Here is a 27,395-nt window from a genome sequence, read left to right as displayed (position 1 = left end):
TTAACTATATCCACTTATTTATTATTCTCTTTAATACTTGTCAGCGGCATTCTCTCAATTTTGGCTGGTTTTAAACTCTTCCCGTCTTGCACATAGCAGCTCCCGTTAATAAATCTAAACAAAGAACAGTTAACTACAAGCCAAGGTGTCCTAAAAGTTTGTCTGAAGGCACTGTCTTATTTAGATCTTGGATATTTCATTACAATTTCTGATAACATTGCAAGTTCACATTCTTTTTAAGTTTATTCCATGTGTGTATATGCTTACTTAGAGATGATATCTTTTCCCTGTCTTTTACCCTGTTTAAAAGTAAGTTGATTTTTCTGTGTAGAGATGTTTGAGCTGAGGCCGAATTCAGAAGTTGAGTCACGTTTCAAGCTAGAGACGCGGCTCAAACATGGTTGGTTCCACATGAAATTGAATTCAGTGTTTAGAGATTTGAGCCGGCAATCAATTGCAACCGGTTTTCGGCTGTTCAGCGACGCATTTAAGTTCTTAAAATTCGGCCTCAGGTCCTGCTGATGCAGGTGGAGAAGGTTTACCTGACACTGGGTAAAGATGTTTGAGCTGGTCCTCCTGCTGCTGGAGGAGGACTTCTAGGAACAGGAACCTGTTCAATCTCTATACCTTCTAGCTCATCATCATCCTCATCTATCAAGGTCAACATCTAGCATAAAAATAAAATAAAACAATTCTTTTTAATATTGATGACATATTTGTACATTAAAGGGCCTTACAAACACTTTGCATCCTTTCATTTGGTAATTATTTCAGTTGTAACTTGTAGTTCTTCAATGCCACCATTTTTCTTCGTATTTTCATGACATTTTTATCAGATTCAAATAAATTTAAAATCTGAAGTTAAATTATTCGTTTGTTAAGATCAAAATTACAAATAACTGTTTAGTGTTAAATGCAGTGCATTTTTAGCCTCCTGAATTCGGATCATCAAAGGGGCATTTCAAGGGGCAAAAGATCATACAAAACTTGTTATAAAACATCAGCACTCAAAACACAGATCTTAACTGTTAACTAATAAGAGATCATAAAAAAACTTATTAATATCGAATGGTTTATCAAGTTTTTGCCTAAAAATAAACTAAAATAAGAAGATTTTTTCTTTTGAAAAGTCTTCATTTGTGAAAGAAATCAGTAAATCTTGAAGAAATATTCATGGCATGGATTTGTGGTTTCTCTATAAAAGTGACTTGCGCATTTCTAGTGCAGTAACATAAAAAGGAGTTAGAACTGCTAATTGAATAAAAAAGAAATAATACATTTTTTTCTCTCAAGATTACAAATTCCTAGAAGTTAATTAATAAAACTCCTAGAAATCCTTTAATCCACGCTTTCTTGATTAAAAAGAAGAAAAAATCTGTTCAACTTGTAAAATAAGTATTTATTAATGGAAGAAACCCTCATTTTCCCGTAAACACCTTATAAACTAATAACAAAATAAAAATTGACAGTCTACCATCATTTCCTAGAAATCAACAAATGATGTTTTTTAATAAAAAGTTTTCCAAACAAAAATATATTCAAATCAAAACCCATCATTCCGTAGAAACCGAGGCCCAGATTATCATTGCAAATAACAGCCAAATGACGTTTAAATATCCTAAGATGTTTAATTTCCTTCAATCTTATAGTTTTATAAATAATTAAAATATCTAAATACCTCCGGGCTCGGCAGCATAGAGCTAGGAGGCTGAACGCCTGGAACAAGCATAAGAAATTCGTCTAGCAAATGCTGATTACTTCTGAACAATCGGCCAGCTACATTCTTTAATCTTTCACTCGTCAGGGTCGAGTCCTTAGATAAGGACTCCAGCTCCTTTAACACCTTAAAGGAAGAGTGTATGAATTATTACGGAAGTTGTTTAAAGAGACTGTAGACGTGAAATGATGAGTTTGGTTCGTGAGACTTTATCACAAGGCGAGGTTTTTCTAGTAACGAAGTTTTCAAAATATTGAATTTATAAACCAAGCTAAGAACATTTCTGTAGTTTTACTAAGTTCCCCAATACAAATTTTAGTTAAATCTGTCAAGGGGTTCATGATTTATGAGAGGATATAAAACAAACAGACAAACAGAGATTTCTACTTGATCACAAAGAATGTTTTCCGAACATTTTCAAGATTTGTATTCATTATCATATCTTTAACCCTTCAGAAACCTCTGCTGCATATTTAAAAAAAATTTAGCCACCTTTAATACATTGAAAAACATATAACACAAAAACACCTTCTCAAAACTGTTGTTAGAAGAGAGCTGTTTATTGTTTTATTCTTCATTTATTCATTAATTTATTAATTCATCCTTTCATTCATCCTATCATTCATTCATTCATTCATTCATTCATTCATTCATTCATTCATCCTTCCTTTCATCCCTTCATCCTTTCATTCATTCATTCATTCATTCATTCATTATTTATTAATTAATTAATTAATTAAAAAATAATACATAATTTCAAGCGACATTAAATTCAAAGCGTTACATGTCCGATTCGCAAGGTACAATTTAACTCCCTTTATCGAATTTACAATGAGGAAGATATATTTTTTCTATCTTGAAAATAATTACTTGCTCTTAGTTTCCTTCCTTTTCTGAGCAACATAAACCCGCAACTTTAATGTTTCAGATAGAAGATCAGGGTACTCTACTAAATATAACTTGCCAATCTTTAATCGAAAGTCAATTAATTATTGTCGAGGACCCTTTAAGAACATTTATCATATGGCTTTGAGTCATTTTAATGGAGAAATCAATATATTTCGTACAAATGAAAAAACAATTTTATTCATTTGTTATTGTCTAAAATCTTATTTTTTTTTAATCAAGAGAAAAATCTAGAATACATACTCTAGGATCCAAGAACTTCAAAACAATTGTTTTCTGGAAACAGCCTTGTTTACTTTGGTATGATTTGTTTGTCACTAACATTGTCATTGTCATTATTGTCATTGTCATTGTCATCATCATCATTATTTTTTTATTTAATAGTTCAAAGTATTTAGTTTGTGAACTAGATATTTCTCGAAAAACATTGTTGACGTACCTTTGTATGATATGCTGGTTGTTGTCTGTAAACTATACTGAGCTTGAGCAGAAACCTTTTCAGGTTGTTTCTATCCGTATAGGCAGAGAATACAGAGGAACCCAGGGATACAGCATCCTCAGGACTTAGTAGGTCAAGGAGAAGTACCTAGAATACAGGAGTAGGTCTAGATATAGTTAATTCAGGACTAAGTAGGTCTTGGAGTATGATACAAGAGTAAGACTAGATAAAGTAAATTCAGGACTTAGTAGGTCTTAGTAAGACATAGCATAAAGGAGTAGAACTAGATATAGTATATTCAGGACTTAGTAGTTCTAGGAGTATGAAATAGAATACAAGTAGGACAAGATATAGTATATTCAGGACTTAGTGGTCTAAGAGTAGGACATAGAATACAAGAATAGGACTAGATATAGTAAATTCAGGACTTAGTAGGTCAAGGAGTAGGACATAGAATACAAGAGCAGGACTAGATATAGTATATTCAGAACTTAGTAGGTCTAGAAGTAAGACATAGAATACATGAGTAGGACTTGATAGAGTATATTCAGGACTTAGTAGGTCTAGGAGTAGGACTAGATATAGTATATTCAGGACTTTGTAGGTCTAGTAGAAGGACAAGGAATACAGGAGTTGGACTAGATATAGTTTATTCAGGACTTAGTAGGTCTAGTAGAAGGACAAGGAATACAGGAGTTGGACTAGATATAGTATACTCAGGACTAAGTAGGTCAAGGAGTAGGACTAGATATAGTATATTCAGGACTTTGTAGGTCTTGTAGAAGGACAAGGAATGCAGGAGTTGGACTAGATATAGTATACTCAGGACTTAGTAGATCAAGGAGTAGGACCTATAATACAGAGTAGGACTAGATATAGTATTTTCAAGACTTAGTAGGTCAAAGAGTGGGACATAGAATCAGTAAGTCTAGTAGTATGAAATGATTTTTGACTATATCAGATAAAGGATTAACACTTCCAAAAAGTATTGGGAAATTAATATTCTAGGATTTAATTTTCCCAATCTTGAAAATCAAAATTTCTTTAACTTTTTAGAATCCTTTTATTAAAAGACTAATTTAATTATCACATTAAAGTAATATTTCCCCAAAAAGCTATGATTCAATTGATATTTTTGGGAGATATTCATGATGATAACATATATTACTTAATGTGATATTGTACTAATGTTGAACCTGAACATCAGCATGTCCTTCCAGAAGATCATGAAGCTTGGTGAAGGTCTCCTTGGCACCTGCCTCATCTGCTCTATTGATAATCTCCTCATATCTAAATAATTTTAATAATCATTTTAATTATTATATTTGAAAAAATACCAACCATCCTAGCGTATTCATAATCATAGGCATCAAGGTCTGCAATGACCATATGGGACAAGACCTATCCATGGCCGCTCAACATACTAGTTTCACAATGGTACCCTACAAATCGTTGTCTTATCAAGTATGAATTAAAAATCAATGTTGATAATTTAAAAAAAAAGGTTATTTTTAACCGTGGTTTCTCTACAAAAGTGATTTTGCACATATCTACTGCAGGCAAACATTTAGGAATAATCAGAATTGAACACTTTTTCACCTAAAAACACGACAATATCTTTCACATTGTTTATAAGGTAAAGGTTTCATGGGTAACGTTGTGAATCAGGTCTCAGCATTTTTATGCTTGCAGTTCCTTTAAATCTCATTTGTAGTAGATCAATAAATGATCGCCTGGTCCCAAATGGGCAATTAAAATACACGTTCAGTCCAATTAACAGTTAGAAATTCTGCTTATTTGTTGAGCAAAAATTACATTTTCTGAATTAATTAAGAACAATAATAAAAATGTAAAAAATTCTTTACATCGAAAACATTTAAAGTCCGGTTAATGAAAGCAAAAGTTGAATTAGTGATATCCTAAAGCATTAACAATACAAAAATTCGGACCTCTGGCTGGATTGAGATCCACAAAAAGGGTGCCCAGTTGTGTTCAAACTGTTATTATTTAGTTAACTAACAAATAGTATTGAGGCCGTTTCACTTCTCTCTTTCTAACTTCTACACTACAGTCTCCAAAATTACTCGAGGAGATTAAATGGACAAAAACTCTCCAAAGACTATCTAAACCAAAGAAAATGGTTGGACTTTGGACCGCCAACCACCCCATCCTTTTTCATCCCCAACGAAGTAAAAGCGTAATGGTAGGGTTGGGGAAATGTTTAACAAAATCTATTTTATTGGTATATTCTTATATACGATAAAAAGTTGGATCATAAGTCAGAAATTGTGTTTTTACATCTTGGGATCAATCATTGGTCTCCATCTTAAGCAGTTCTACGGATTAATTTAATTCCTCATCGATATACCAATATTGTCACCCATTCAGTAATAACTTTAATTGAGGGATTTAACATTGATCCTCCTGTTTGAAAGTGTCCACATTGGATATCAAGTCCAAGCATTGATTAATAACAATATCTACACAAAAAGTTTCAATCTCCGGAAAAATGAAAGTAAAACTTGAAAGAATCATATAAAAAAGAAACTAAATGAAGTAAAAACTTTGGGTTTAAAAGTTTCGCGAACAATTTAACTCAATTTAATTAAGTTCAAGAATCTAGCAACATTGACAACATCAGTTTTTCCTTTAAAGGGACAGACCGGCAATGTAAGGAAGTTAAACTGAGTATGCAGCGTTGAGGACCAATTCTTAAGGATTCATTTGAGATATTTAAAACTTTTCCACGATATATAACAACTGAGTTTGAGTGCATAGTCGACGTTTAAAATCATGAATTTTTCAGAATCCTTTTTTAATTATACAGTAAACTAATTAGATGGTTAGGAACATATTTCCCAAAAGAAATTTGTCAATAAATCAATGCTAGAATCAACTATTCCGTTTTCATCATTATATTGAATTTCTCATTTTCTATGAATATTTCGCAGATATCTACAAATTCTTCAAATGTCGTCTTTTAAATAATATTTCCAGAAAATCTGCAGAAAATCTTTGTGAATAATGAGAGACTAGAATAATGAGAACATAGAAACTAGTACTTAAACAAGAATACTTATTTTCAATGATAAGATTAATTTTTATTTTTTCAACCTGTTCCTGAACATCTAATTAGTTTACTGTAGAATTTTGTTTACATTTTTTGTCGTCGTTATTTAATAATTTAAAAAGAACATTTCTGAAAACGTATCCAACCAAAAGTACAATTTTGAACGTAGACTTTGCACTCAAACTCAGGATTTACAAATCTTTAATAAGGTTTATATGTCTCAAATGAATCTTTAAGAATTTGTCCATGAACAATGCATTCTCAGTTCAACTACCTTACATAGCCGGTCTATCCCTTTAACTAAACAAACTATGTGTAATTTCAAGGGAACCTCCATGCAAAGATGGCAATGCCCGATTCACAACGGAACCATTAAAAGCTTTGTCTGATCAAGTATGAATTATATTTCAATATTTATAATTGTGAACACTTATTATTCTCAAATGTGGTTTCTCTACTGCAGAAAATAAACAGGAATTAAACATAGAAAAATGGTTTCAAGGGTGGATAGTTGTAAATCAGGCACTGCCATCTTTCCATGAAGTCCCATTAATGTAATAATCATGAGAAGACGAGATGTTTTTAATTTAAAAAAAATGTATTTAACTGATAAAATGCAAGTTTTAAAAATGCGTTAAAGATAATAATTAATTTCAGCTCACAGCAGGTAACAAGTAACAACTTAAGAAAAATCTTTCTTTTTAACCATTTTGGACTTTCCTGAACTTTTTTCAAACAATTAAATTAAACACTGGCACAACCGCACATGTACATTGTACATTGTACAAAAAAAAATTCTTTTCAAATTATTGTTGTATTATTTCTTGCATTACTCATTAAAAACATGGAAATAATTTAAGTAAAACTTTTAATTAACCCTTATGATTTATAAAAGGCAGCTATAACGAAGTTAGGTTTTTAATGTAAATAGGTATTTCTTCTAAACTGGCATTTTTAATCACTTATTAGTGTCTTGAAATGATCTGGACTCAGAAGTTGTTGTACAAATGGTTGGTAATAATATAAAAATGTTACATAATGGTCAATTTATTAATGCTGCGTAGAAATAAGAGACGAGTTTGAAGTTAAAATCTAAACGCATGAATATATAATATAAAAATGTTATATAACGGTTAATTTATTAATGCTGCGTAGAAATAAGAGACGAGTTTGGAGTAAAAACTAAACTCATGAATGTCTTACAAAATTTTGAGCCTTTCTTTGCTCCTGATCTCTTTTAAATCAGAAAACACCCCTGAAAAACAATTTTGGCAGATAAAAATGTTCACAATATCAATTATTGAATTGTAACATATTTGAGTTTAAAACGGTTTAAAAAGTATGTTTATAACTGAATTACTGCTTTCATTGGCTCATTATTACTCTTTAATCTGATTTATCTTAACAATTAACACCCTTGAAAACCAGTTATGTCGGATAAAAATGTTCCAAATATGTACAATTATTGAATAGTACATATTTGAGTTTAAAAAACGGTTTAAAAAGTATGTTTATAACTGAATTACTGCTTTCATTTGCTCCTTATTACTCTTTATTCCAATTTATCTAAACAATTAACACCCAGGAAAACCAGTTTTAACGGATACAGAATTGTACAACGTACAATTGTAAATGTTAAAAACGGTATAAAAAGTATGTTTGTTATTATTAACTTAGTTGCTGTGTGTATTGTACACATTGTAATGCGTGTATAGAACTACTTCAACCCTGTGACTTATTAAAATCTAGAGAGAGGAGTCACAAGTGTTTAGAATTCCTGTTTATTAAACTTAATGTCTTGCTGTCTTACTAGCTCTTAATAATATATGTAGTACATAAAAATCAGATAACGCAAATATTAATATCGCCTTCGGAAGATTTGTCTAAAATGCATATGTATGAGGAGGGGGGAGGTGATGCTATGGAAACTGACCTACGAGAAAACCGACCTAATATATATCCAAACTAAGTGTCGAGTTGATTTTAAGAAAATATCGAATAGTTTTACTCTCCGTGGATTTTTATGGATTTAAAACGACTCCCCATTATCATTACGTCTTACTCTCATAAAACTCCTCTTACACTCCTTAACCTAGTCCTAACCTAACCTTCTCTAAGGTCAGAAAACACTAGGGTCAGTTCAGAATTACTCATCACTCAAGCGGCATAATGTACATTTATTTAAACATTGTGAAACATTATGATAATCAATCAAGTTTGAATGGAGTAAGGGTAGTGGATATGGTTATTAATTATAGATAAAACATGAGCTAAGTAAAATGGATTTTTTATTGAAGTTTCATGAATTGAAAATTCCGTCTGCAGATGATGATTATCTAGATACGGATCCGAGTGCAATTAAGAGATTAGAAGAGGCACATGAATATATATTCTATATTTTACCTCTGTTCAAGATCTGTAGCCTGTGATATTATTGCCTGAATAGAAGAGAACATCTCCTGAAAACCAAAACAAAACATTGATACAAATTAAAGCAAGAAAAACTCGGATTTTAAATAATTCTTTTTTTCCGAAATAATACGAATGTTTACTAATAATATTTTGTTAATGTTTTGTTTCCTGAGTTTCCGCGATCTCTCTCTGCTCCTTTTCCTCAGGGGTTTCAAGGTTTCCCAGTAAGGAGAGAGTGACTTCCGTTTCCCGTTGCAGTCGGGATTTCCGACGGCCAACCGCCGTTGGTGTATCTAATTCTCCCTCACGCGGAGAGGTTAGGGGAGATGAAAGACAAGGCGGTGTATGAGGACTCCTTCCCAACAGGTTGTCAGATCCCAGGAGTCGTTTAGGAGTCATTGAGTTCAATCCCAGACGCCGAGAGTCCCGGTTCCCGCGTTTTAACGGTGAAGTGTATTTGCGGATTATTCTATCACTGGCCGCTTTTAACGGAGACCTATTAAACGTGTTGGTCAGACTTTTCAACGGGGATTTAAACGGAGATTTGAGTGGAGATCGGAAACTACTTGGTGACTTGAACACGGGCTTGGTTGGGGTCTTTGGCGGGGATCGTTTAGATAGTTTTGAAGGAGGAGGGAGGGTAGGTGTGTCACTCTCACTTAGGCTTACAGGAGTCTCATTGCCGTCCACACAGGGCATTAGACGTATTGGAGAATAGGCATCGCCACCGAATTCGGCCATCGCAAACTGTAAACTGCAATTGCTGGGAACAATTTGAACATGCTTATTCTCTATCCTGAACAAACAATACACATTTAAAACTGTTTTTAACGTATAAGTTTACTAAAATGTTTAATTTATAAGATGCATAAAAAATTATATCTAAATAAAATGAAAAATGTGCATTTCCTTGAGTTTATATTGCTAGACGGACTCTTTGGTAGTTCTCGCTGAGAACTAGGAGATAATTTTGGCAGGATGGATTTAAATCCTTTCTTTGGCAGAATTATTTTCGGTTTGATCGGCGGCAGCTTCCGTCGTTTAAACTGGGGTTTCCGTCGAACCGGTGGTTTTACATCCTCTTCTTCAGACTCATCACTATCTGTACTATCAGGACTGAAACATAAATATATTTATTTAACAATAAATCAATTACTCAAATAAATTAATGACTATACATTGATTTACGTGTATTGGCAGGTACTGATGTTCTGACAACAATATTTATGGCGCGTTAGAATTCACCCTGCATTACTTATCTGTTTATTATCAAAGATCTCACACATTTCTTCATGTTTTGTTTTTAGAAATTCATAATCTTTTTAGTCAATTTTTTTCTGAACTTTTTTACCTTTCATCTGAATTGATCGGAAAATCAGGTTCAACAACCACAATCTCTTTTACCTTCCATCTGAATTGATCGGAAAATCAGGTTCAACAACCACAATCTCTATTTTACCTTTCATCTGAATTGATCGGAAAATCAGGTTCAACAACCACAATCTCTTTTTTACCTTTCATCTGAATTGATCGGAAAATCAGGTTCAACAACCACAATCTCTTTTGGTTCGATTGGTGCAGGTCTAAAAAACAGAAATTAATAAAACAAAAAAAAAACAAGCAAAAAAAACAATTTTATACCTTTTGCTGAGCTTTTGTCTGATAGGTTGAAGAATACGTTCAATAAACTCGACAGGAATATCATCTCTGAAAATAACATTTAAAAATTGTTAAAAAAAAATTTTTTGAGAGGGGCAACAAGATTTACAAAATTATTCGAATTAAAAATTGTCTGAATTTTGAAGAAAAAAAATCATAACTATCGGAATCCTGTGAATAGCTTTTATCTTTCCTTTGTATTTTAAATCATGTTTTTTTTAATGAAAAGTTAGTCTACCTCCTTCCACCTGCTACTAGTTGCTTGAGAGGAACACCTCCCCTAAGAGGATACTCATGAAGATGAACTATAGGGGGCGCAAATCCTAGTATATACAATACATACATAATATATCTTTAACTTCGTATTTTTATTTGGCAAAGAAATCATACTTTGCCAGCAATCTTTGGTAGTAAATCTTTGTTCAATATATATATACAGAGCGTTCTTTATCAAATCAGCTTTAACGCCAAAATACGCCGCATATAATACTCGAAAATACGCACATAATACTCGAAAAAACTAGTATTTTCTGCATGCAAATCTTGATATTTGCAATGTACAATTTTTTAAATGATTCATTCTTTTTAAAATTTTCTGATTAGTCCCGGAAATCGCAATTTAAAGCTATAAAACGATCCTATATGATGTGGTCTGAACACCCTGTATGTATATATGTATATGTATATGTATATGTATATTTGATTTCTTAAAGGGACAGTAAAGGGAAAATGAAAGGGGGTATAGGCTGAAAGCTAATCACTTTAGCTCTCGATCTCGACCCATGAAAGTCATATCTGATGTTCCCGTCTCGAGAAATTGATATAAAACTGTGTCAAATCTATACGAAAATAGCCTATACCCCCTTTCATTTTTCCTTTACTGTCCCTTTAATCAAATTCATTTTTAAATTTCAAATTCACATCGGAGAAGTCGGCAAAAAATATTTCATCATAACGCATTCAGGAAAAGCGAAATAAAATTCGAATAAGATTTTTCGAGTCGAAAGAAAACGGTTAATCTAAATTCGAAACCTTGTAAACAAATAACAAAAAAAATTGGCCAGGATTCATTTCATCTCCTCATTCATTTTTTAATACACAGTTTTGAACAACTTCCCATGTCTAATTCCCTATTTTTAATTTTATGATCAAAAGAAGACGACAAAAATCCCCTATTTTTTTCTCCCATTGTACACTCTTTACAACAGAATACGCTGTATCTGTCACTTCTGATTGAAAATCTTTTAGATAATAAAAAGGAAAAGAACGTTCAAAACTAGACGCGTTACTAATTCTATTAATTTTCTCTTATTTTTCAATAAACGAATACAAACCTGTTTTGAAGAAGTGCGTAATGGGAGAAGTAAGTTCTGAACTATCGAGGTTTTTACGCGTATTCTTTATCCTGACATACGTAATTACGCAAATTAGTACAACAATTAGGCCGTCTATTTAATGAAATTAATTTCCGTTCGTATGCGCAATTTGTACAGAAATTAAACATCAGAAAAATATAAACAATTTGGATGTACAGGGTAACCTTCTCCGAAATTCAAGAACTAAAAAGACATAATTTTTTAATATTTATATTTTAGTGCATTTGGTGGCCAAAAGTTTGGAACTCCGAATGGAATCAGGATAATCATAATTATGCGTGTATGTCCCTGTAGTTAATCTGCTGAGCGGATTTGGCTGGTAAATGTTTGGTGTGTATAGTGATAGATATATCCTGGAAATTCACCTGAAATATTAGAATCGTAAAATATGGTTCATCCGGGGAAAATATTTTTAATAATATGAATAAGTTTTAACTTGCCTTACTCATAATTCCTTTTCCTCCTTTCCCGTAAAGATTTAACCTTTCCAAAGCCTTAATTATAACAAAAATAATAATAATATAATATCTATAAATCTAGTAGTATATTGTTTGTGTGTGTGTGTGTGTTGGGATGTCCGAGCATAACCCCTGGACAGATTCGCTCAAATTTTGATTGAAGAACTTGGTAGTACCACAGGAATTTTATCAGCCTGGTTAAGCAATTCTAAGTTGCGTGGGTTGACTTTTAGAGTTTCCAGGCACTGCTGGGTAATCAATAAATCAAATTGAGGAAAATATTTTTTTAGCAAATTAAAAATTTGAGAGAATATCATTATCAACTAAACATTGTTGGAAGATTAAAATTATTTTCTTCTTATGATTCATAATAAATATTTTTAAATTTTACAAACTATTCGAAAGCAAGGATATGTAAAATATATTCGTAAAAAAATAAACTAAGGGTTACTTAATACAAATGTTAATTTATACACATTTAAACCCATAATGACAACACAATTTTCCTTTTATATTAGGGCTTAAATTTTTCAGAACCCACTTGATAATCCTTGTGGATCATATTTTTGTACCGGCTGACCACTTTATTGTCCTGGTTGGATTAAAAGCATCAATGTTGCCAAATGTTTGACTGATTTGGCTTTTTCATGTATTTCAAACATTTTGATTAGATCTAAGAGTTTAAATACTATATATATAATTTCCTCTCAACCCTTGCATATTGTACATTGTACGTTTTATAATGTATGTTGTATGTTGTATGTTGTACATTGCATACTGCAAACTGCATACTATATACTGTATATAGCATATTATATATATCATATATTATATATTGTATATTGTATATTGTATATTGTATATTGTANACATTGTACATTGTACATTGTACATTGTACATTGTACATTGTACATTGTACATTGTACATTGTACATTGTACATTGTACATTGTACATTGTACATTGTACATTGTACATTGTACATTGTACATTGTACATTGTACATTGTACATTGTACATTGTACATTGTACATTGTACATTGTACATTGTACATTGTACATTGTACATTGTACATTGTACATTGTACATTGTACATTGTACATTGTACATTGTACATTGTACATTGTACATTGTACATTGTACATTGTACATTGTACATTGTACATTGTACATTGTACATTGTACATTGTACATTGTACATTGTATATTGTATATTGTATATAGTATATAGTATATAGTATATTGTATATTGTATATTGTATATATATAATCCTACCTGGGCTACGAGCATATCCTCAGCTTGTGTCCAGATAGGTCGCTTGTTACACCTAACCAGACCACAACCAGGCAATAATCGGGGGTAGTAGATTATATCCCGGGTAGACAAGAAGTCAATAAACTAAACCAAGAAGATTATATCCCGGGTAGACAAGAAGTCAATAAACTAAACCAAGTAGATTATATCCCGGGTAGACAAGAAGTCAATAAATTAAATAGATTATATCCCGGGTAGACAAGAAGTCAATAAACTAATCCCAAGATTATATCCCGGGTAGACAAGAAGTCAATAAACTAATCCCAAGATTATATCCCGGGTAGACAAGAAGTCAATAAACTAAACCAAGATTATATCCGGGTAGACAAGAAGTCAATAAACTAAACCAATATTACATCCCGGGTAGACAAGAAGTCAATAAACTAATCCCAAGATTATATCCCGGGTAGACAAGAAATTATTAAACTAATCCCAAGATTATATCCCGGGTAGACAAGAAGTCAATAAACTAAACCAAGATTATCTCACGGGTAGACAAGAAGTCAATAAACTAAACCAATATTATATCCCGGGTAGACAAGAAGTCAATAAACTAAACCAATATTATATCCCGGGTAGACAAGAAAAAAGTTTTCAAACTTAAAGACAGAGTCTGGAACTTAGCGAGAAAAATTTGATTCAAAATTTTAGCTTTAAAAGACTTTTAATAAATGGCAAAAAAATTATATTTTTTCCCCCACAAAATTCGAAATTTCTAATTAACAACCTACCGTGTGCTTTAAAACATATTTGTATCTCTTCTTAGTGCTATGGCTTCGTCTAATAACATAGATATTAAAAATGAATTCTTTAAAATATTTTTGGCGAAAATAAAACAATCTCTTAAATCAATCAATTCAAAACTAACATCTCAATATAGCGCTTAATAATTTATCATATTAAAAAAAGGGAGTGTTAATGGTTAAAATGACAAATAAAATGAAGATTGATGATAAATGATCAAATTTGATTTGGCTATATTTTTTCACTTTTTGAATATTCGTAAACATCCTCTTTAATGTTAAATATCTCCTATTAGATCAATCAAAAGCCATAATCGAACAATATAAAGCTTAATCATTATTTTTTTTTCAAATCAATCTTTTCTTTTTTCAAATCTGATTTAAACATAGTAAATATCTAGACTCCTCTTGGATTGAATAACAACTGGATCCTCTCCGTCCCTCTCCCAATCATGAATTGTGGAGAGGGATGGGTTCAGATTACTTTGGTTTAACACTACAACACAATACTCTTCTAATCTGAGTAAGGGGTGCGGGGTATAATATCTAGATCCTCCTCCCCCAAGAAAATAAATTTAGAAGTTTAAGTGAGAAAAAACGGCAAGTTTTTACCATTTTATTCAAAATTTCGTTTATCTAACCTTAAAACCCTCGAGTACACCAACAAGTCGATAAAAATCTACAAAACCTGAAAAGGTTAGAAAAAAAGGATTTTTCAAGAAAACTCATATCCCCTGGAGTAAAAAATAAGAAGGATGCAGCGATTGGAAAAAATCCGTGTTCTATGGTTTTATCTGTCGTATGAAGAATGAAGATGTATTCCTGAGTTTGGTTGATTGGTGGATTTTTCCAGGATTTCAAGAAGCATCTCATCACATTGATCCCGCACCTCGGTGAAGCTGATGTTATGACTAGACAGCAGCCGCATCTGGGTCAACTGCTGAATATGCTGCTGAATCTGTAATCAATTGATCAATTATTTGCATTTTATTATCAGGTCTAATCAATTGATCAATTATTTGTTTCATTGAGCAATTTCACTTTAAGATCAATTAACTTAGGAGATAATATGACCCTTTAATCCATCTATAGTTGATCAATTAACCAATCATAATTCAATGAATCAAAGACTATATTATTCGTTCAGTAGAAGGATGAAGCTAGATACTAACTAAAATGAACTTGATAAGTCATTCATCAACAATTAACACTATTGAGTAAAATCTTTATTAAAAAATAAAGCAAGAAAATAATATCAAATCAGATCCAATACTGATACAAGTTTATTATACGAGCAATCGGCAAGAAGCCCAATTTGGGGCAACCATGACCAATTAAAGAAGTATCCAATTTATCCGATAAGATCAATCCTTAAAGACGATTTCACCTTCCATCCCAACATTTTATTTTTTCCAATTTTTAATTTTGGACAAAACGTCAGTACTGACAGTTTTCTACCTGTAGCTGCAGTCTAGTGAGCTGCTCATCATTGAATGCGTTAATCTCTTCAGGTTTAGGTTCAACCTTGGGAGCAGCAGCAGCAGAAGCTGAAGATGCTGCAGGAGCAACGGAAGGATGAGGAGGGAGTAGGTCGGGACCAGGGGTATGGGGCTCCATAAAGCTAGGAGGGACCGGGGTTTGTAGTGTCCGAGTTGGACGTTTCTTCTTAACCTTCGTCTTCTTTTTGCTCTCAGAACGATCAACCTCCTACAATACAGTCAATTTTAAATATAAAACTAAAATATCTTAGTTTTTCTTAAAAAAAAAGGTTTAAATTCATTAGAAAAGGTTATTAGTTAGGATGGTTTTAAGATTAAATGTGAGGTTTTGTGTTAATTAAAACATTGACTATCTATATACATAAAGTTGTAATCCCTGTTTGTTAGTTTGTATATCCAATCATAACTCAGCAAGCCCCGGACCGATTTTCCTCAACTTTTGATTAGGGAACTTGGTAAATCGTAATTTACGACCAAGTGCGGGTAAACTGCGGGGGTAACTATAAGAACCCTGGGCAACGCCGGGTTCTCATTCTCAAGCTAGTAAAATATAAAACTAATTTAACCCGTAGTATATATTATTTATATATTATTTACACAAGGAGGGGGAGTCTATTTCTGAAAATTAGACCTGGTTTGCTTGAGTAGCACAGTCTAGGAGCTCCGCCATTAGATCGGCCAACTCCTTTCTAGAGATCTATACGCAACCATTAGTAGTGAATCAATCAATCAAAAACAGAAACAACCAATCAATCAGTTATATAATTATATGTTTTTATAACCGTTTAGCATCAATTCATCGATCAAATAAATTAGCCTGATTATCGAATCATAAAACTTAGAAACAATCGACAAATTACAATGATGAATCAATCAATAGACAAATAAATATAAACTTTTATTTATTATCTGCGCTTAAATCAATCAAATTATTTTTCCATCATATAAATGATCGGCCACTCATCTTTCTTATCATGAATTATGTCAACTACTAAAGATTCCTTGGTTGCTCTATCGTCCCTCAGCTCCTCTGGATCTTTCAGACGAATATCTTCTTCGTCCGGAGGGAAACTATACTCTGGGTCGTCTTCGTCCAGTCCACAGCCATCCAGAGCACTGTAAAAAAGGGAAAAAAAATATGAATTTGTTTAAATCATCCCAGCCAGCCTAAACCTGTTGCATAAAACACTCTAACCATCCCATCCCATCCCATCCCATCCCATCCCATCCCATCCCATCCCATCCAATATACTGATATCTTTGAGCTGGAACGAGTAGATATGTAAATAGTAGAATTACACTAGACCGGTAAATCCTAGTACTTTCTTTGGATTCTGCAACGATAGAAACCTTTCCACTTTAATAAGATATCCGATGTTTTAAATTAAACCCTTATTTCTTCCACTTAATAATTAGATTTAAATGTGACATTTCTTTAAAAAAACGCACTTATTAATATTCATTCCACATATGTTTTGTTGTTTCCCTAAAGTCATAATGAATCCTAAAACATTATTTCTGATAAGAGGGGATCAAATTATTGTGTTATTGTTGTTAACAAATGGAAGCACAATGTCAGCTCAACAGCAAAAATTAATAATAATTGTATCATTAAAGAGACTGTAAAGAAAATGTCTCCATCGGTGGAAAGGCATGTCCAAATCACAACGATAAAGCTTTGGCTGATCCTTGATTAGTTATGACTGTAATGAATATTGTGCAACTCTATATCTGTAAACCTTAACTACGTTGTACAGTATTAATTATCTACGTTTGTAAATAGCTACGTAAAACCCATATCATGATTTATTTTAACTGCGCACTGCGCTGTAAATAACTATGTAAAATGATTATCTTAACTACGCTGTATATAACTATGTAAAACCTGTAGCTTAACTACGCTGTATATAACTATGTAACATGATTATCTTAATTACGCTGTTTATAACTATGTAAAACTTGTAGCCTAAGTACGCTGTATATATTTTACTGGATTACTGGATTACTGGAAATTTGTTCGCTGGGAGATCACTTTTGTGACATTTTCAGCGAGTCAATATATCTTTTTTGTTTCCACTGATAGTGCATTAAGTTAAACCAGGGATCTCGGCGCCCCTGGCACCTTCACCAGGGATCTCGGCGCCCCCGACACCTATCACATTGAAGAAATATGTTTGTCATACATATTCTTAAAACTAATCAATGAGGTAGCATTTTTAATGTCTATGGCAAGCTGTTCCATCTTTTAATAACTCTCAAGCTAAAGAAGTTTTTCCTAATATCTAGGTAACACTGTTTTGAGTTGAGGTTCATATTGCATGTAGTATTAACTACGTAAAACCTGCAGCTTAATTATGTTTGTATATAACGACGTAAAACTTGTAATTAAGTTGATTAACTTAACTTGTAACATAGATCCCGAAATACATTCAGTTGGAATAATACTCTGCTTTGATTGTGGTGTGAGAGTAAATGTTTCTTGGTTAGCGAGCGAGAACCTTATTAAATCACTTTCTTGAAAGATAGAAATAGATTGTTAAAACAGACTGAGTTGTATCCGGATTGATATTGACTTTGGTATTCGTGGAACCTTGAGTTAATGATTGAAATGTATCTTGTAAGACAGATAGATACCTGTTATTACAGACTGAGTCGTATCCGGATTGATATTGACTTTGGTATTCATGGAACCGTGAGTTCCTGTTTGAGTTGTATCTTATAAGACAGATACCTGATAATACAGACTGAGTCGTATCCGGATTGATACTAACCAAGGTGTTATCGGAGAACCTGGAGTTCGAGATTAAGTTGTACCTGGAGTGGTACTGATTTAAAAGTATTTATTGGAGTAGGGAATTTACTACATGACTAGGATGTCAATGTTGTTGTTTTTTTTAACTATTATTCTCAGTCATAGTTTTAAAAATAAGAAATTCACCAGGAACCCTCTGACTCTTGATTAAAGTATACCTTTGTTTACTATTGGAGCCAGAGTACATAGTTTTCAAGAACTCTGAGTAGTCGTCGTTATCGCAGGGTATATCGTACATGTCCGGGGTGATATCGAAGGGAATATACTGCTGCTCTAGCTCCTCAATATTCATCTCCGTCATAGAGCGCCGAGATCTGGTTTCATATCCTGTAATTCATTTCATTATATTTCAAGGGTTACAAAACTTACTTTCCGGTTTTAAACAGAAGTACATGCATCAAGTCAAATAAATGATTAAAAATGTCCAATAGCTCAGAATCAGAATCAGAATCAGAATCAGAATCAGAATCAGAATCAGAATAAAAAGTCCCCTCTCCCTAATCTACCGGTCTTGAACACTTAATGGTTTGTTTTTGAGTTTTTACATGCCGATTAAAATTAATTATTTACCCTTACCCTCAGTCGTCTCATTGAGCTCAAACTGTAGATTTCTTGAGACAACACTGGTTCTAGGGGACCAGGTTGTATTAGAGCTTTTAGGGGTTCCTGCATACGGTTTTTTAAAGTCGGTCGGAGTCCCTAGCTCAGACCTAGGGGTGTTAACAGTACTCCTAAATAATATATTTTTTTATTTTATACAAATTTAAATAAGTATTTCTGGCCCAATAAAACGAAAGTTACTTTTTTAATGGTTTTTGTTTAAAGTGCGTATTTACAAAATAAATTTTTCAATTAAACACGATTCGTTATTCCATTATAAAAATCTTACACAGAAAGGTTTGTGCGAGGAGTCCCATATTCAGAATTTTCAGACATTAGAAAACTGTCTTCATCGTCGCTTATCCTAAATCAAATCAAATCAAATCAAATCAAATCAAATCAAATCAAATCAAATCAAATCATATCAAATCAAATCAAATCAAATCAAATCAAACCAAACCAAACCAAACCAAATCAAATCAAATCAAATCAAATCAAATCAAATCAAATCAAACCAAACCAAACCAAACCAAACCAAACCAAACCAAACCAATCAAATCAAATCAAATCAAATCAAATCAAATCAAATCAAATCAAATCAAATCAAATCAAATCAAATCAAATCAAATCAAATCAAATCAAATCAAATCAAACCAAACCAAACCAAACCAAACCAAACCAAACCAAATCAAATCAAATCAAATCAAATCAAATCAAATCAAATCAAATCAAATCAAATCAAATCAAATCAAATCAAATCAAATCAAATCAAATCAAATCGTCGAATCGAATCGAATCGAATCGAATCTAATCGAATCAATTCAATCAAATCAAATAAAATCAAAATCAAATTGATTGATCAGGAATATGTATCAATGAATCATCATAAATATGTATTAATGAGTGCTCATGAATATGGTGTAATAATTGATCAAGAATATTATAAAATAGATCAAGATCAGAAAATGATGTACAATAATTGGTCATGAATTGATTGTTAAATATGATATATGCAATTATTGATCATGAATTTGAATATGATGTAATAATTAAACAAGAAAATAATGTAATAATTGATCATGAATACAGAATATGTCGTTTTAGTAATAATTGATCATTATTATATACTAATAATTGATCGTAAATATGGTGTAATGATTGTTCACCTGGGTTCTAGATCAGGAGTATATTCAGGATCATCATTCTCGTCGTCAGGGAACTCTTCAGTCACAAGCGAGATAATCTCAGGAGCAGACTCCTGAAACGGAATGGTCATTAAACCAGTAATTTAAACACGACTCAATAAGAACCCCCGCCCCCCCCCCCCCAAAAAAAAATCTTCGACTCACAGGATTCGGAATAGAAAAAATATTGGTATCTTCATCGAAAACCAAAGTTTCAGAATCCAATCAACGAAGAAAAGATAACATTTTGAAGTTCTTATACATAAAAAAATTATGAGCTAGAGCCAAGTCTTTCGTCTATACTATTTAAACTTATCGAAGATCTAGAATCTGATCCTAACCACTGAATTAAAGTACGCAAAACAACTTCAGATAACGAAATGATTGATACGAAATAAAAATAAAAATAGTAAATAATTCTATAAGACACGATCAGGCTGCAAAAACCGCTTTAAACGAAGGGAAAATGGATCCCGTTTAAGCTCTCTGGTTGATATTTATGATGAAGGAAGACACAGGAAGAACTATAAATAATAGATTACCTTCAAAGGTGTGACAGGGTTTAGAATCCAGGGACACGGATCTCCAGCCTTTAATAATATTTTGATTTCACATTTTACAACGAGGATATGATATATTGCATGATCAACAAAATAAGTTGTGAAAATTAAAAATGCAGCAAAATGAGTAAAGAATTAATATAATAGTCGCCCTTCACTTTTTCCGAAATGTGCAGAATGTCGCACATCTTGATCTTTAAACCTAACATTAAAAATTATTCTGACAGGAATTCCCAAAATATGGAAAAAAGTGATAAAACAATTTCATTTTTACTTCACATATTAAGCGGTGCTAAATAAAAGAAAATTAAATTGATTAGAGCTGGGAACTTTTGTATTGTGAATCGGTATCAATACTTGATCTCGATCTTTTGTTAAAATACAGATTAAATTAATCTTATTCTTTATTCAATAAATAAAATAACTGAATGAAAAGACAATATTCTTCAAATTAAAAGTGTCCAAAATGAATATAGAGATTATGAGTATCAAACACAAAATCTCCCAGGTTTGATTGTATTTATTACCTGGGTCAAAGTTCTAACAATAGATCTCGTCATCTTTGGTTCAGCCGCTTCAATATTCTCCTCCTAAATCATGCCAAGTTTGTATTTTACCTTCACAACCCAAAACTAATTTAACTGCGGAATTTATCTGTACATGTTTTCATTTATTTCAACAATGGAACGACCTTCCAAAAGAAATAAAAAATGCCAATTCGGTTTGCTTCTTCTAAAGCCAATACACACAGTGGAAACTCCCAGCAGTCTGAGGATTAAAAAGAAGGAAACTGAATGAAAGAATGAATGTGTCAAACTGGAAGATCTGAAAGATGTATCTACGATGGGGCCCTTGATTCAAGACTTCAAGTAATGTCGTCTTTATGTTATGTCATCACTATTTAATGATTTCTGTATTTAATGTCCTCTCTTTGTAATGTCCTCTCTATTTAATGTCCTCTCTATTTAATGTCCTCTCTTTGTAATGTCCTCTCTTTGTAATGTCCTCTCTTTGTAATGTCCTCTCTTTGTAATGTCCTCTCTTTGTAATGTCCTCTCTTTGTAATGTCCTCTCTTTGCAATGTTCTCTCAAGTAATGGACCCTGTCTATGTGAAATCCAATATATGCTAAACGAGAAAGATCTAAAAAACACTTCAGCTATTTATTATTCAATCAACGAAATATCCGATCTCCAAATTATCTCAGTCATATCTTATAAATAATATGTTCCAAACTTTTCTAATTCTTCCGTATATGTATGTTTACCTCTTTAGTCGGAGAAGTAAGTAGACCTTGATCCCTGAGCATTGCTAGGAGTTGAGGACTGGAGAATATATGTTTCAACACCAGTTTAACCTTTGGAATTTAGCTATAGTAAAATAACAATGCAAAACGGTTCCCTTTAATCCTTTATTTTAGTGACAATAAAGGATCTAAAAGAACCAGACTTAAAAAATAATATTCCTGCGACTTTTAAATATTAAGTGCAAACATTAAAAAATCCCCCCACTAAAATCTCAAATATATCAATTATTGTAGCAGCTAATGTATAATTTTTCAGTTTCAGCAGTTGGCCAAAAACTATATACAACATTTTACCTGTTTTCTTGTCATATTATTCTTTTTAGCCTTTTTATCCAGACTTCGGTCCAAAGAGAGGAATTTTTTACATTCTCTGATAATATTCTCTGGGATGTTCCCGGCACCAACCACCTCCTCCTCTTCCTTCACAGTCTCTTCAACCTTGCCCTGGATTTACATTTTTATTTTCAGAACAAATGCATCGGAGGGAAAGGGGGGAGGTAGATTTCACTTTTTTTTAGTTTATGTATGGTTCAGGGGTAAATATGACCGAGGGTACGTTGGTAAATAAAAATCCCTGATTGCATTACCATCTCTACAATTAAAAAAAATTATGTTTACTGGGACTAGACTTAATGCATTGCGGAAAGTAGTTAAGGTTTCAAACGTTTCTCAGATCAACTTAATCTTTATAGTTCAGCTACTTCTCCTCTGGTGCTTTGTTATTTAATTTTAATAATATATGGATGGGTTTATGCTGAGCTAACGATTAAAATTGTTGAAAATAAATTTCCTTTTTCGTCGGAGGTTCGTCAATTGTCAGTTTATCCTGATCATCGTCGCTTTCCTGATCCTCCCAAGATCCGTCCGAGTCATCATCTTTCCCTGCAGGATTAGGAATCTTCCCACCAGGTTTCTTAGTTCCAGACCCCCCAGGTTGGGGTTGATCAAGTTCACCAGGAATTTGGCGCTCAACTGGTCCTAAGGATATCAGGAGTGCACGCTTCTTAGGTAGAGCAGATCCAGTTTGAGTTTTAGGTTCCTCTGCTTTGGAAACTCCAGAAGGAGCATCTGAAGTTTTGGGTTTACTGACCCCTGGAGATTTAGGTTTATTTTCTTCCATTCTTCTTTCTCCAATTAATTCGTATGGATCAGGTCGTTTGAAAACCCTTCATTTTTAAGTTTCTGAAAAGAAACGTTTAAAATAGATAAATTAATCATCTTCAAATATTTAGTTATTTTAAATAACGCTAGTTAGACTCTCTCCTCCTTGTTTAACAGACCTACTAGAATATCTTGAGACGGTACAAAATAACACAGATTTGGGTGATTCAGTCGATGTTATATACTTGGATTTTGCAAAAGCCTTTGACAAGGTGTCCCACAGAAAGCTTGCACAAGTACTAAAAGCTCATGGAATCAGAGGAAAAATATTGCAATGGATTATTTCCAGGCTAACAGATAGATCCAAAAGAGTCATTTACAACAGAAGATCATCAGGCTGGAAACCTGTTTGGTCCGGTGTTCCACAAGGGAGTGTCCTGGGTCCACTATGTTTTGTTATTTATATAATCACTATAGATCTAGTAATTGAGGATGCACTAACTTTCCTGTCAAAGTTTGCAGATGATTCCAAAGCTGAAAGAAAGGTTAACACTGATCATGACAGAGAGGCATTACAAAGTTCATTGAATGCTTTAACTCAGTGGGCACATGACTGGAAAATGCAGTTTAATGAATCTAAATGCAAGGTAGTACATATTGGAAAGAATAATTCAAGATATAAATATCTTATGAATAGAGTGGTACTGGAGGCGTCTGACAAAGAAAAAGATGTCGGAGTAATCATTCAAGAGGACCTGAAACTAACAAAACAGTGTGCTTCTGCTGCAGCTAAGGCTAACAGCATATTAGGCCAGATGGCCAGATCCTTTTCTTACAGAAACAAAACTGTATGGATATCTCTGAATAAAACTTATGTACGGCCCCACCTTGAATACTCTATACAAGCCTGGAATCCCTGGCGAATAAAGATAAAGAAATCCTGGAAAAAGTACAGAAAAGAGCTATTTCCATGACTTCTAGACTCTCCGGATCTACCTATGAAGAGAAACTGAGAGATGATTTAAGTCTTGAAAATCCTTCATGAACATGATCATGTGGATAAAAACAAATGGTTTAGCTCAGCCTATGAACCTGGTGAAAATGAAAGACAAACCAGAATGTCCAGTAATCCTTTGAATCTGAAGTTACCTGTTGTGCACACCGAAATACGAAAAAACTTTTTTAGTGCAGGAGTTATCAATATATGGAATGATGTTCCATCTGAAATCAAAAGGGCTGGAATCCTGAACATTTTCAAAAACCAGCTCGGTAACTGGCTGAATTCCTGAACGGCCAATGAAGTCGGAAAAGAGATGTTTTAAATATTCACACCCGTGATATATAAACATAATCACACCAATTAAACCAATTAAACCAATCCTTTTATTCATGCACGCAATTCAAACATGTGAAAACCAGGTAAATTTGACGTGTGACCGCAGCACACAGCTCTTTAACCTTTCCTACCCCGGTGCTCGTCCCTCAGCGGACACTAGCCTATCATAGACGCAGCTTTCGTTTCAGATGTTGTCTTAAGCTAACTTAGCCTGAGTTTAATAAAACCATTATTTATAGTTTCATAGTAAAATTAGTTGAAATTGATGCGAACGATTTCTGGAACCCCCTCCCCCACTATCAATTTTGTACTATGAACATGACCTAGATTTCAACTAATACAAACAATATTAATATTTAATTTCTTTATTTCAGGGTTAGGTTAGAACAATTTCTGGGCTAGGACAGACAAGGAAGCCGAACGCTGCGGCCCTCTTAACAAGTAATTAATGTGTATTAATTCAGGGTTAGGTTTTAAGCTAGGACAAATTCTGGGCCAAGCGCTGCGGCTAGGGGGCGGAAATAAATTTCATGTACATTTTCCGATGAAGGGGGCGGAGCAGGGGGTCCTATAGGGGTCTCTAGGATGGGGGGGGGGCGTCAAGTGGTAAATATAACAAACATAATTAAAGTTTAGCTGAAAATTGTCTCATAAGCATTTCCTATGATTGATTTAGTGCAGAATGGTAAGAGCTAACTGTACTAACTAAATTGCTTTAAAATAACCAATGGATTAATATTAAATCGCGATCTGCAATTCTGCAATTGCATTGCAAATATTATTACGGTTTTGATTGATTATCGTTTATTTCTTTATGCCTTGTTACTGGCATCTTAAATAAATTACGGTTTTCTAGCGGTTTTAATTACGTCGACAGATTGACATGCGCAGAATAAAAGTATTTGCCGCAATCGAGTTTGACTTTGTCCCAGATTTCTTTTTGTCGTCTTTGATATGGTAATAATACTGCAACTTGAAATGGTAATGTTGCATCGTCTATACGCAACATCCTCTATACTGAACTTCCGACCTACTAACTTTCTGACCTATTGCTATATCCGACCTACGACAGCTGTAGGTCGGTTACACATTTTATTTTTTTAATCCGACCTACAGGCATGATTGAGTTCTAGTCATGTGCATGGAGCGAGGTCAGATGTACATATCTATTTGTAGGTCGGATATACTCTTTTTGTAGGTCGGATCTGTACACTTTTTGTAGGTTGGATGTACTGTTTGTAGGTCGGATGTACACTGTTTGTAGGTCGGATATACTCTTTTTGTAGGTCGGATCTGTACACTTTTTGTAGGTTGGATGTACTGTTTGTAGGTNTTTTTTTTATCGATTTTGATGGTTATTATATCGTTAGAACTGACGAGGGTCAACCCAGACCGAAATATATTTTCAATAAATGTGGAACTAACATCTACTTTTTTACTCTACAGAGGTTTGGTCCATCACCATCACTGAATTTTAAAAATATTTTAATAGTTCAAATGAAAATAGTTCAAATGAACTTAAAAATAGTTCAAATGATCAATATATTTACTCGTTTGAACTATTGTTCATTTAAACTACTCACGTGGTCCCACGTGCAGTAGTTGAAATGAACAATAGTTCAAATGAACAATAGTTCAAACGGCAGTAGTCCAAAGGAGATAGCACCTACTGGTGAATCGCCTCGCTTTCTTTTCGTTTTTTTTTGTATTTTAACTTTGTAGTTTCTGCTTTTTCTAACTTTTAAGTTATAAATCGACATTTACTTTAAAGTCTAATGCTTTCCCTCCAGAAAGGTCTTATATTGAAAGCATTTTTTCGAACTTTATTGGTCAATTATAAATGCTCTTGTTAAACACCTCTCGTTAACATTTCAAAAACGAAATAATACTGGTTACTTACTGCAGTGAATCGCCTCATTTTTTTCGTTTTTTGTTTTTTTTGTATTTTTTCTGATCACCTTCATAGTTTCTGCTTTTTCCTAGTTATTGTAAATCGACCTGTATTTCAAAGTCTAATGCTTTCCCTCCAGAAAGTATTCGAAAAGTTAAAATACACTTTTTGTCCCTGTATACGATCTCTATTTGGTCGCGAGATGTAACGAATGTAACATTACCGAAATATCGTGTGCACTTGACTTTTGATTGATCGGACTAACGTTCGTACGAACGTTCATTCGGGCTTTAAAGTTCATTCGCACTATGAGATTAATGATCTACATGTAATTGTTCAATCAAACTAAACTCCGCGTGGGCCGAGCGCTGCGGCTGGGTGCAGGGGAGGGGCCAAAATTGGAGCTTTAAAACCAAGTGCCAGTAAGTCGGATGTGTAGTACAGCGGATTTTGCGTCAGTCAAAAGTGAAGTATAGCGGATTTGCTTAGGTCGAAAGATACACAATCTCTCTCTTCTTATAATTCATTGCGGCATTCGCGACTAACTGAGTTTGTCCGCTACCTCCTCTAGCAGACAGCAGACTAGAAGAGAGCGAGCTTGACAGTTTAGTGAAACGTACTTTTCAGTGGAGCACTGTTAAATATTTCATAAAACACTGCGAAAATGTTAAAAAATTAATATTATGCAAATTCATCCAAGCATACAAGTATCAGTGAAAAGTTTTAGTTCGTTTATTTTTCCAATTAAATTGATTATTCCGCCATTGCGTAATTTACCACATGGGCCAAATTGTGCAATATCAGTCGTAAGCTATTTGGTAAAGGAAATAAGGTATATTCCTAGAGAACGATTTTTGGACCCCCCCGGAGCCTCCCCCCCTCCTATCAATTTTGTACATGGGTCTGACAAGAAGTTTCTTAACTTAACCTAACCCGTGGCCGCAGCGCTCGGCCCCCTGTTACTGTTACTGTTACTGTTACTGTTAATGTTACTGTTACTGTTACTGTTAC

At 33.3% G+C, this 27,395-nt stretch overlaps 2 protein-coding genes across 3 annotated transcripts in view; one reads left to right on the top strand and one right to left on the bottom strand.

The window, feature by feature from the left end:
* On the bottom strand, positions 1-23,264 carry LOC111703753 (uncharacterized). 2 transcript variants are annotated; one of them, XM_023475796.1, is made up of 30 exons: positions 22,847-23,263; positions 22,351-22,500; positions 22,018-22,107; positions 21,279-21,341; positions 20,734-20,781; positions 20,174-20,265; positions 19,297-19,371; positions 18,984-19,138; positions 18,566-18,734; positions 16,597-16,711; positions 16,227-16,292; positions 15,555-15,803; positions 14,919-15,054; positions 14,502-14,592; positions 14,085-14,133; positions 13,315-13,437; positions 12,020-12,073; positions 11,868-11,944; positions 11,538-11,608; positions 10,442-10,526; positions 10,186-10,251; positions 10,059-10,127; positions 9,454-9,660; positions 8,713-9,340; positions 8,536-8,591; positions 4,259-4,352; positions 3,063-3,209; positions 1,679-1,843; positions 543-667; positions 1-114 (listed from the first exon to the last, which is right to left on the bottom strand). In XM_023475796.1, the coding sequence occupies exons 1-30, from the start codon at positions 23,174-23,176 to the stop codon at positions 15-17; spliced, it is 3,945 nt and encodes a 1,314-aa protein (XP_023331564.1). In that variant the 5' UTR covers positions 23,177-23,263; the 3' UTR covers positions 1-14. The 2 variants fall into 2 exon arrangements, with proteins under 2 accessions (XP_023331564.1, XP_023331565.1); XM_023475797.1 differs by lacking the exons at positions 1-114; positions 543-667; positions 1,679-1,843; positions 3,063-3,209 and adding an exon at positions 3,413-3,512 and having other exon boundaries at positions 22,847-23,264.
* A 3,762-nt stretch (positions 23,265-27,026) lies between these two features.
* The window catches only part of LOC111703747 (uridine-cytidine kinase 2-B), an 11,340-nt gene continuing 10,971 nt past the window's right edge, over positions 27,027-27,395 (top strand). Inside the window, exon 1 of the mRNA XM_023475785.1 lies at positions 27,027-27,216. The gene's annotated coding sequence lies outside the window, so the exon portion shown is untranslated. The remainder of the gene's footprint in view (positions 27,217-27,395) is intronic.

The sequence above is a fragment of the Eurytemora carolleeae genome, unplaced genomic scaffold (assembly GCF_000591075.1).
Source record: "Eurytemora carolleeae unplaced genomic scaffold, Eaff_2.0 scaffold299, whole genome shotgun sequence".
NCBI classification, from domain to species: domain Eukaryota; kingdom Metazoa; phylum Arthropoda; class Copepoda; order Calanoida; family Temoridae; genus Eurytemora; species Eurytemora carolleeae.
Note: the sequence above shows the minus strand (reverse complement) of the source record. Positions and strands in the feature narration are given on the sequence as shown.

Coding starts and splice junctions, on each gene's coding strand:
- LOC111703753 (XM_023475796.1), bottom strand. CDS start 23,176: ATGGAAGAAAATAAACCTAAATCTCCAGGGGTCAGTAAACCCAAAACT. Junction 15,804..16,226: donor GTGCTACTCAAGCAAACCAG/GTCTAATTTTCA, acceptor ACTGTATTGTAG/GAGGTTGATCGTTCTGAGAG. Junction 8,592..8,712: donor GAGAGATCGCGGAAACTCAG/GAAACAAAACAT, acceptor TTTGGTTTTCAG/GAGATGTTCTCTTCTATTCA.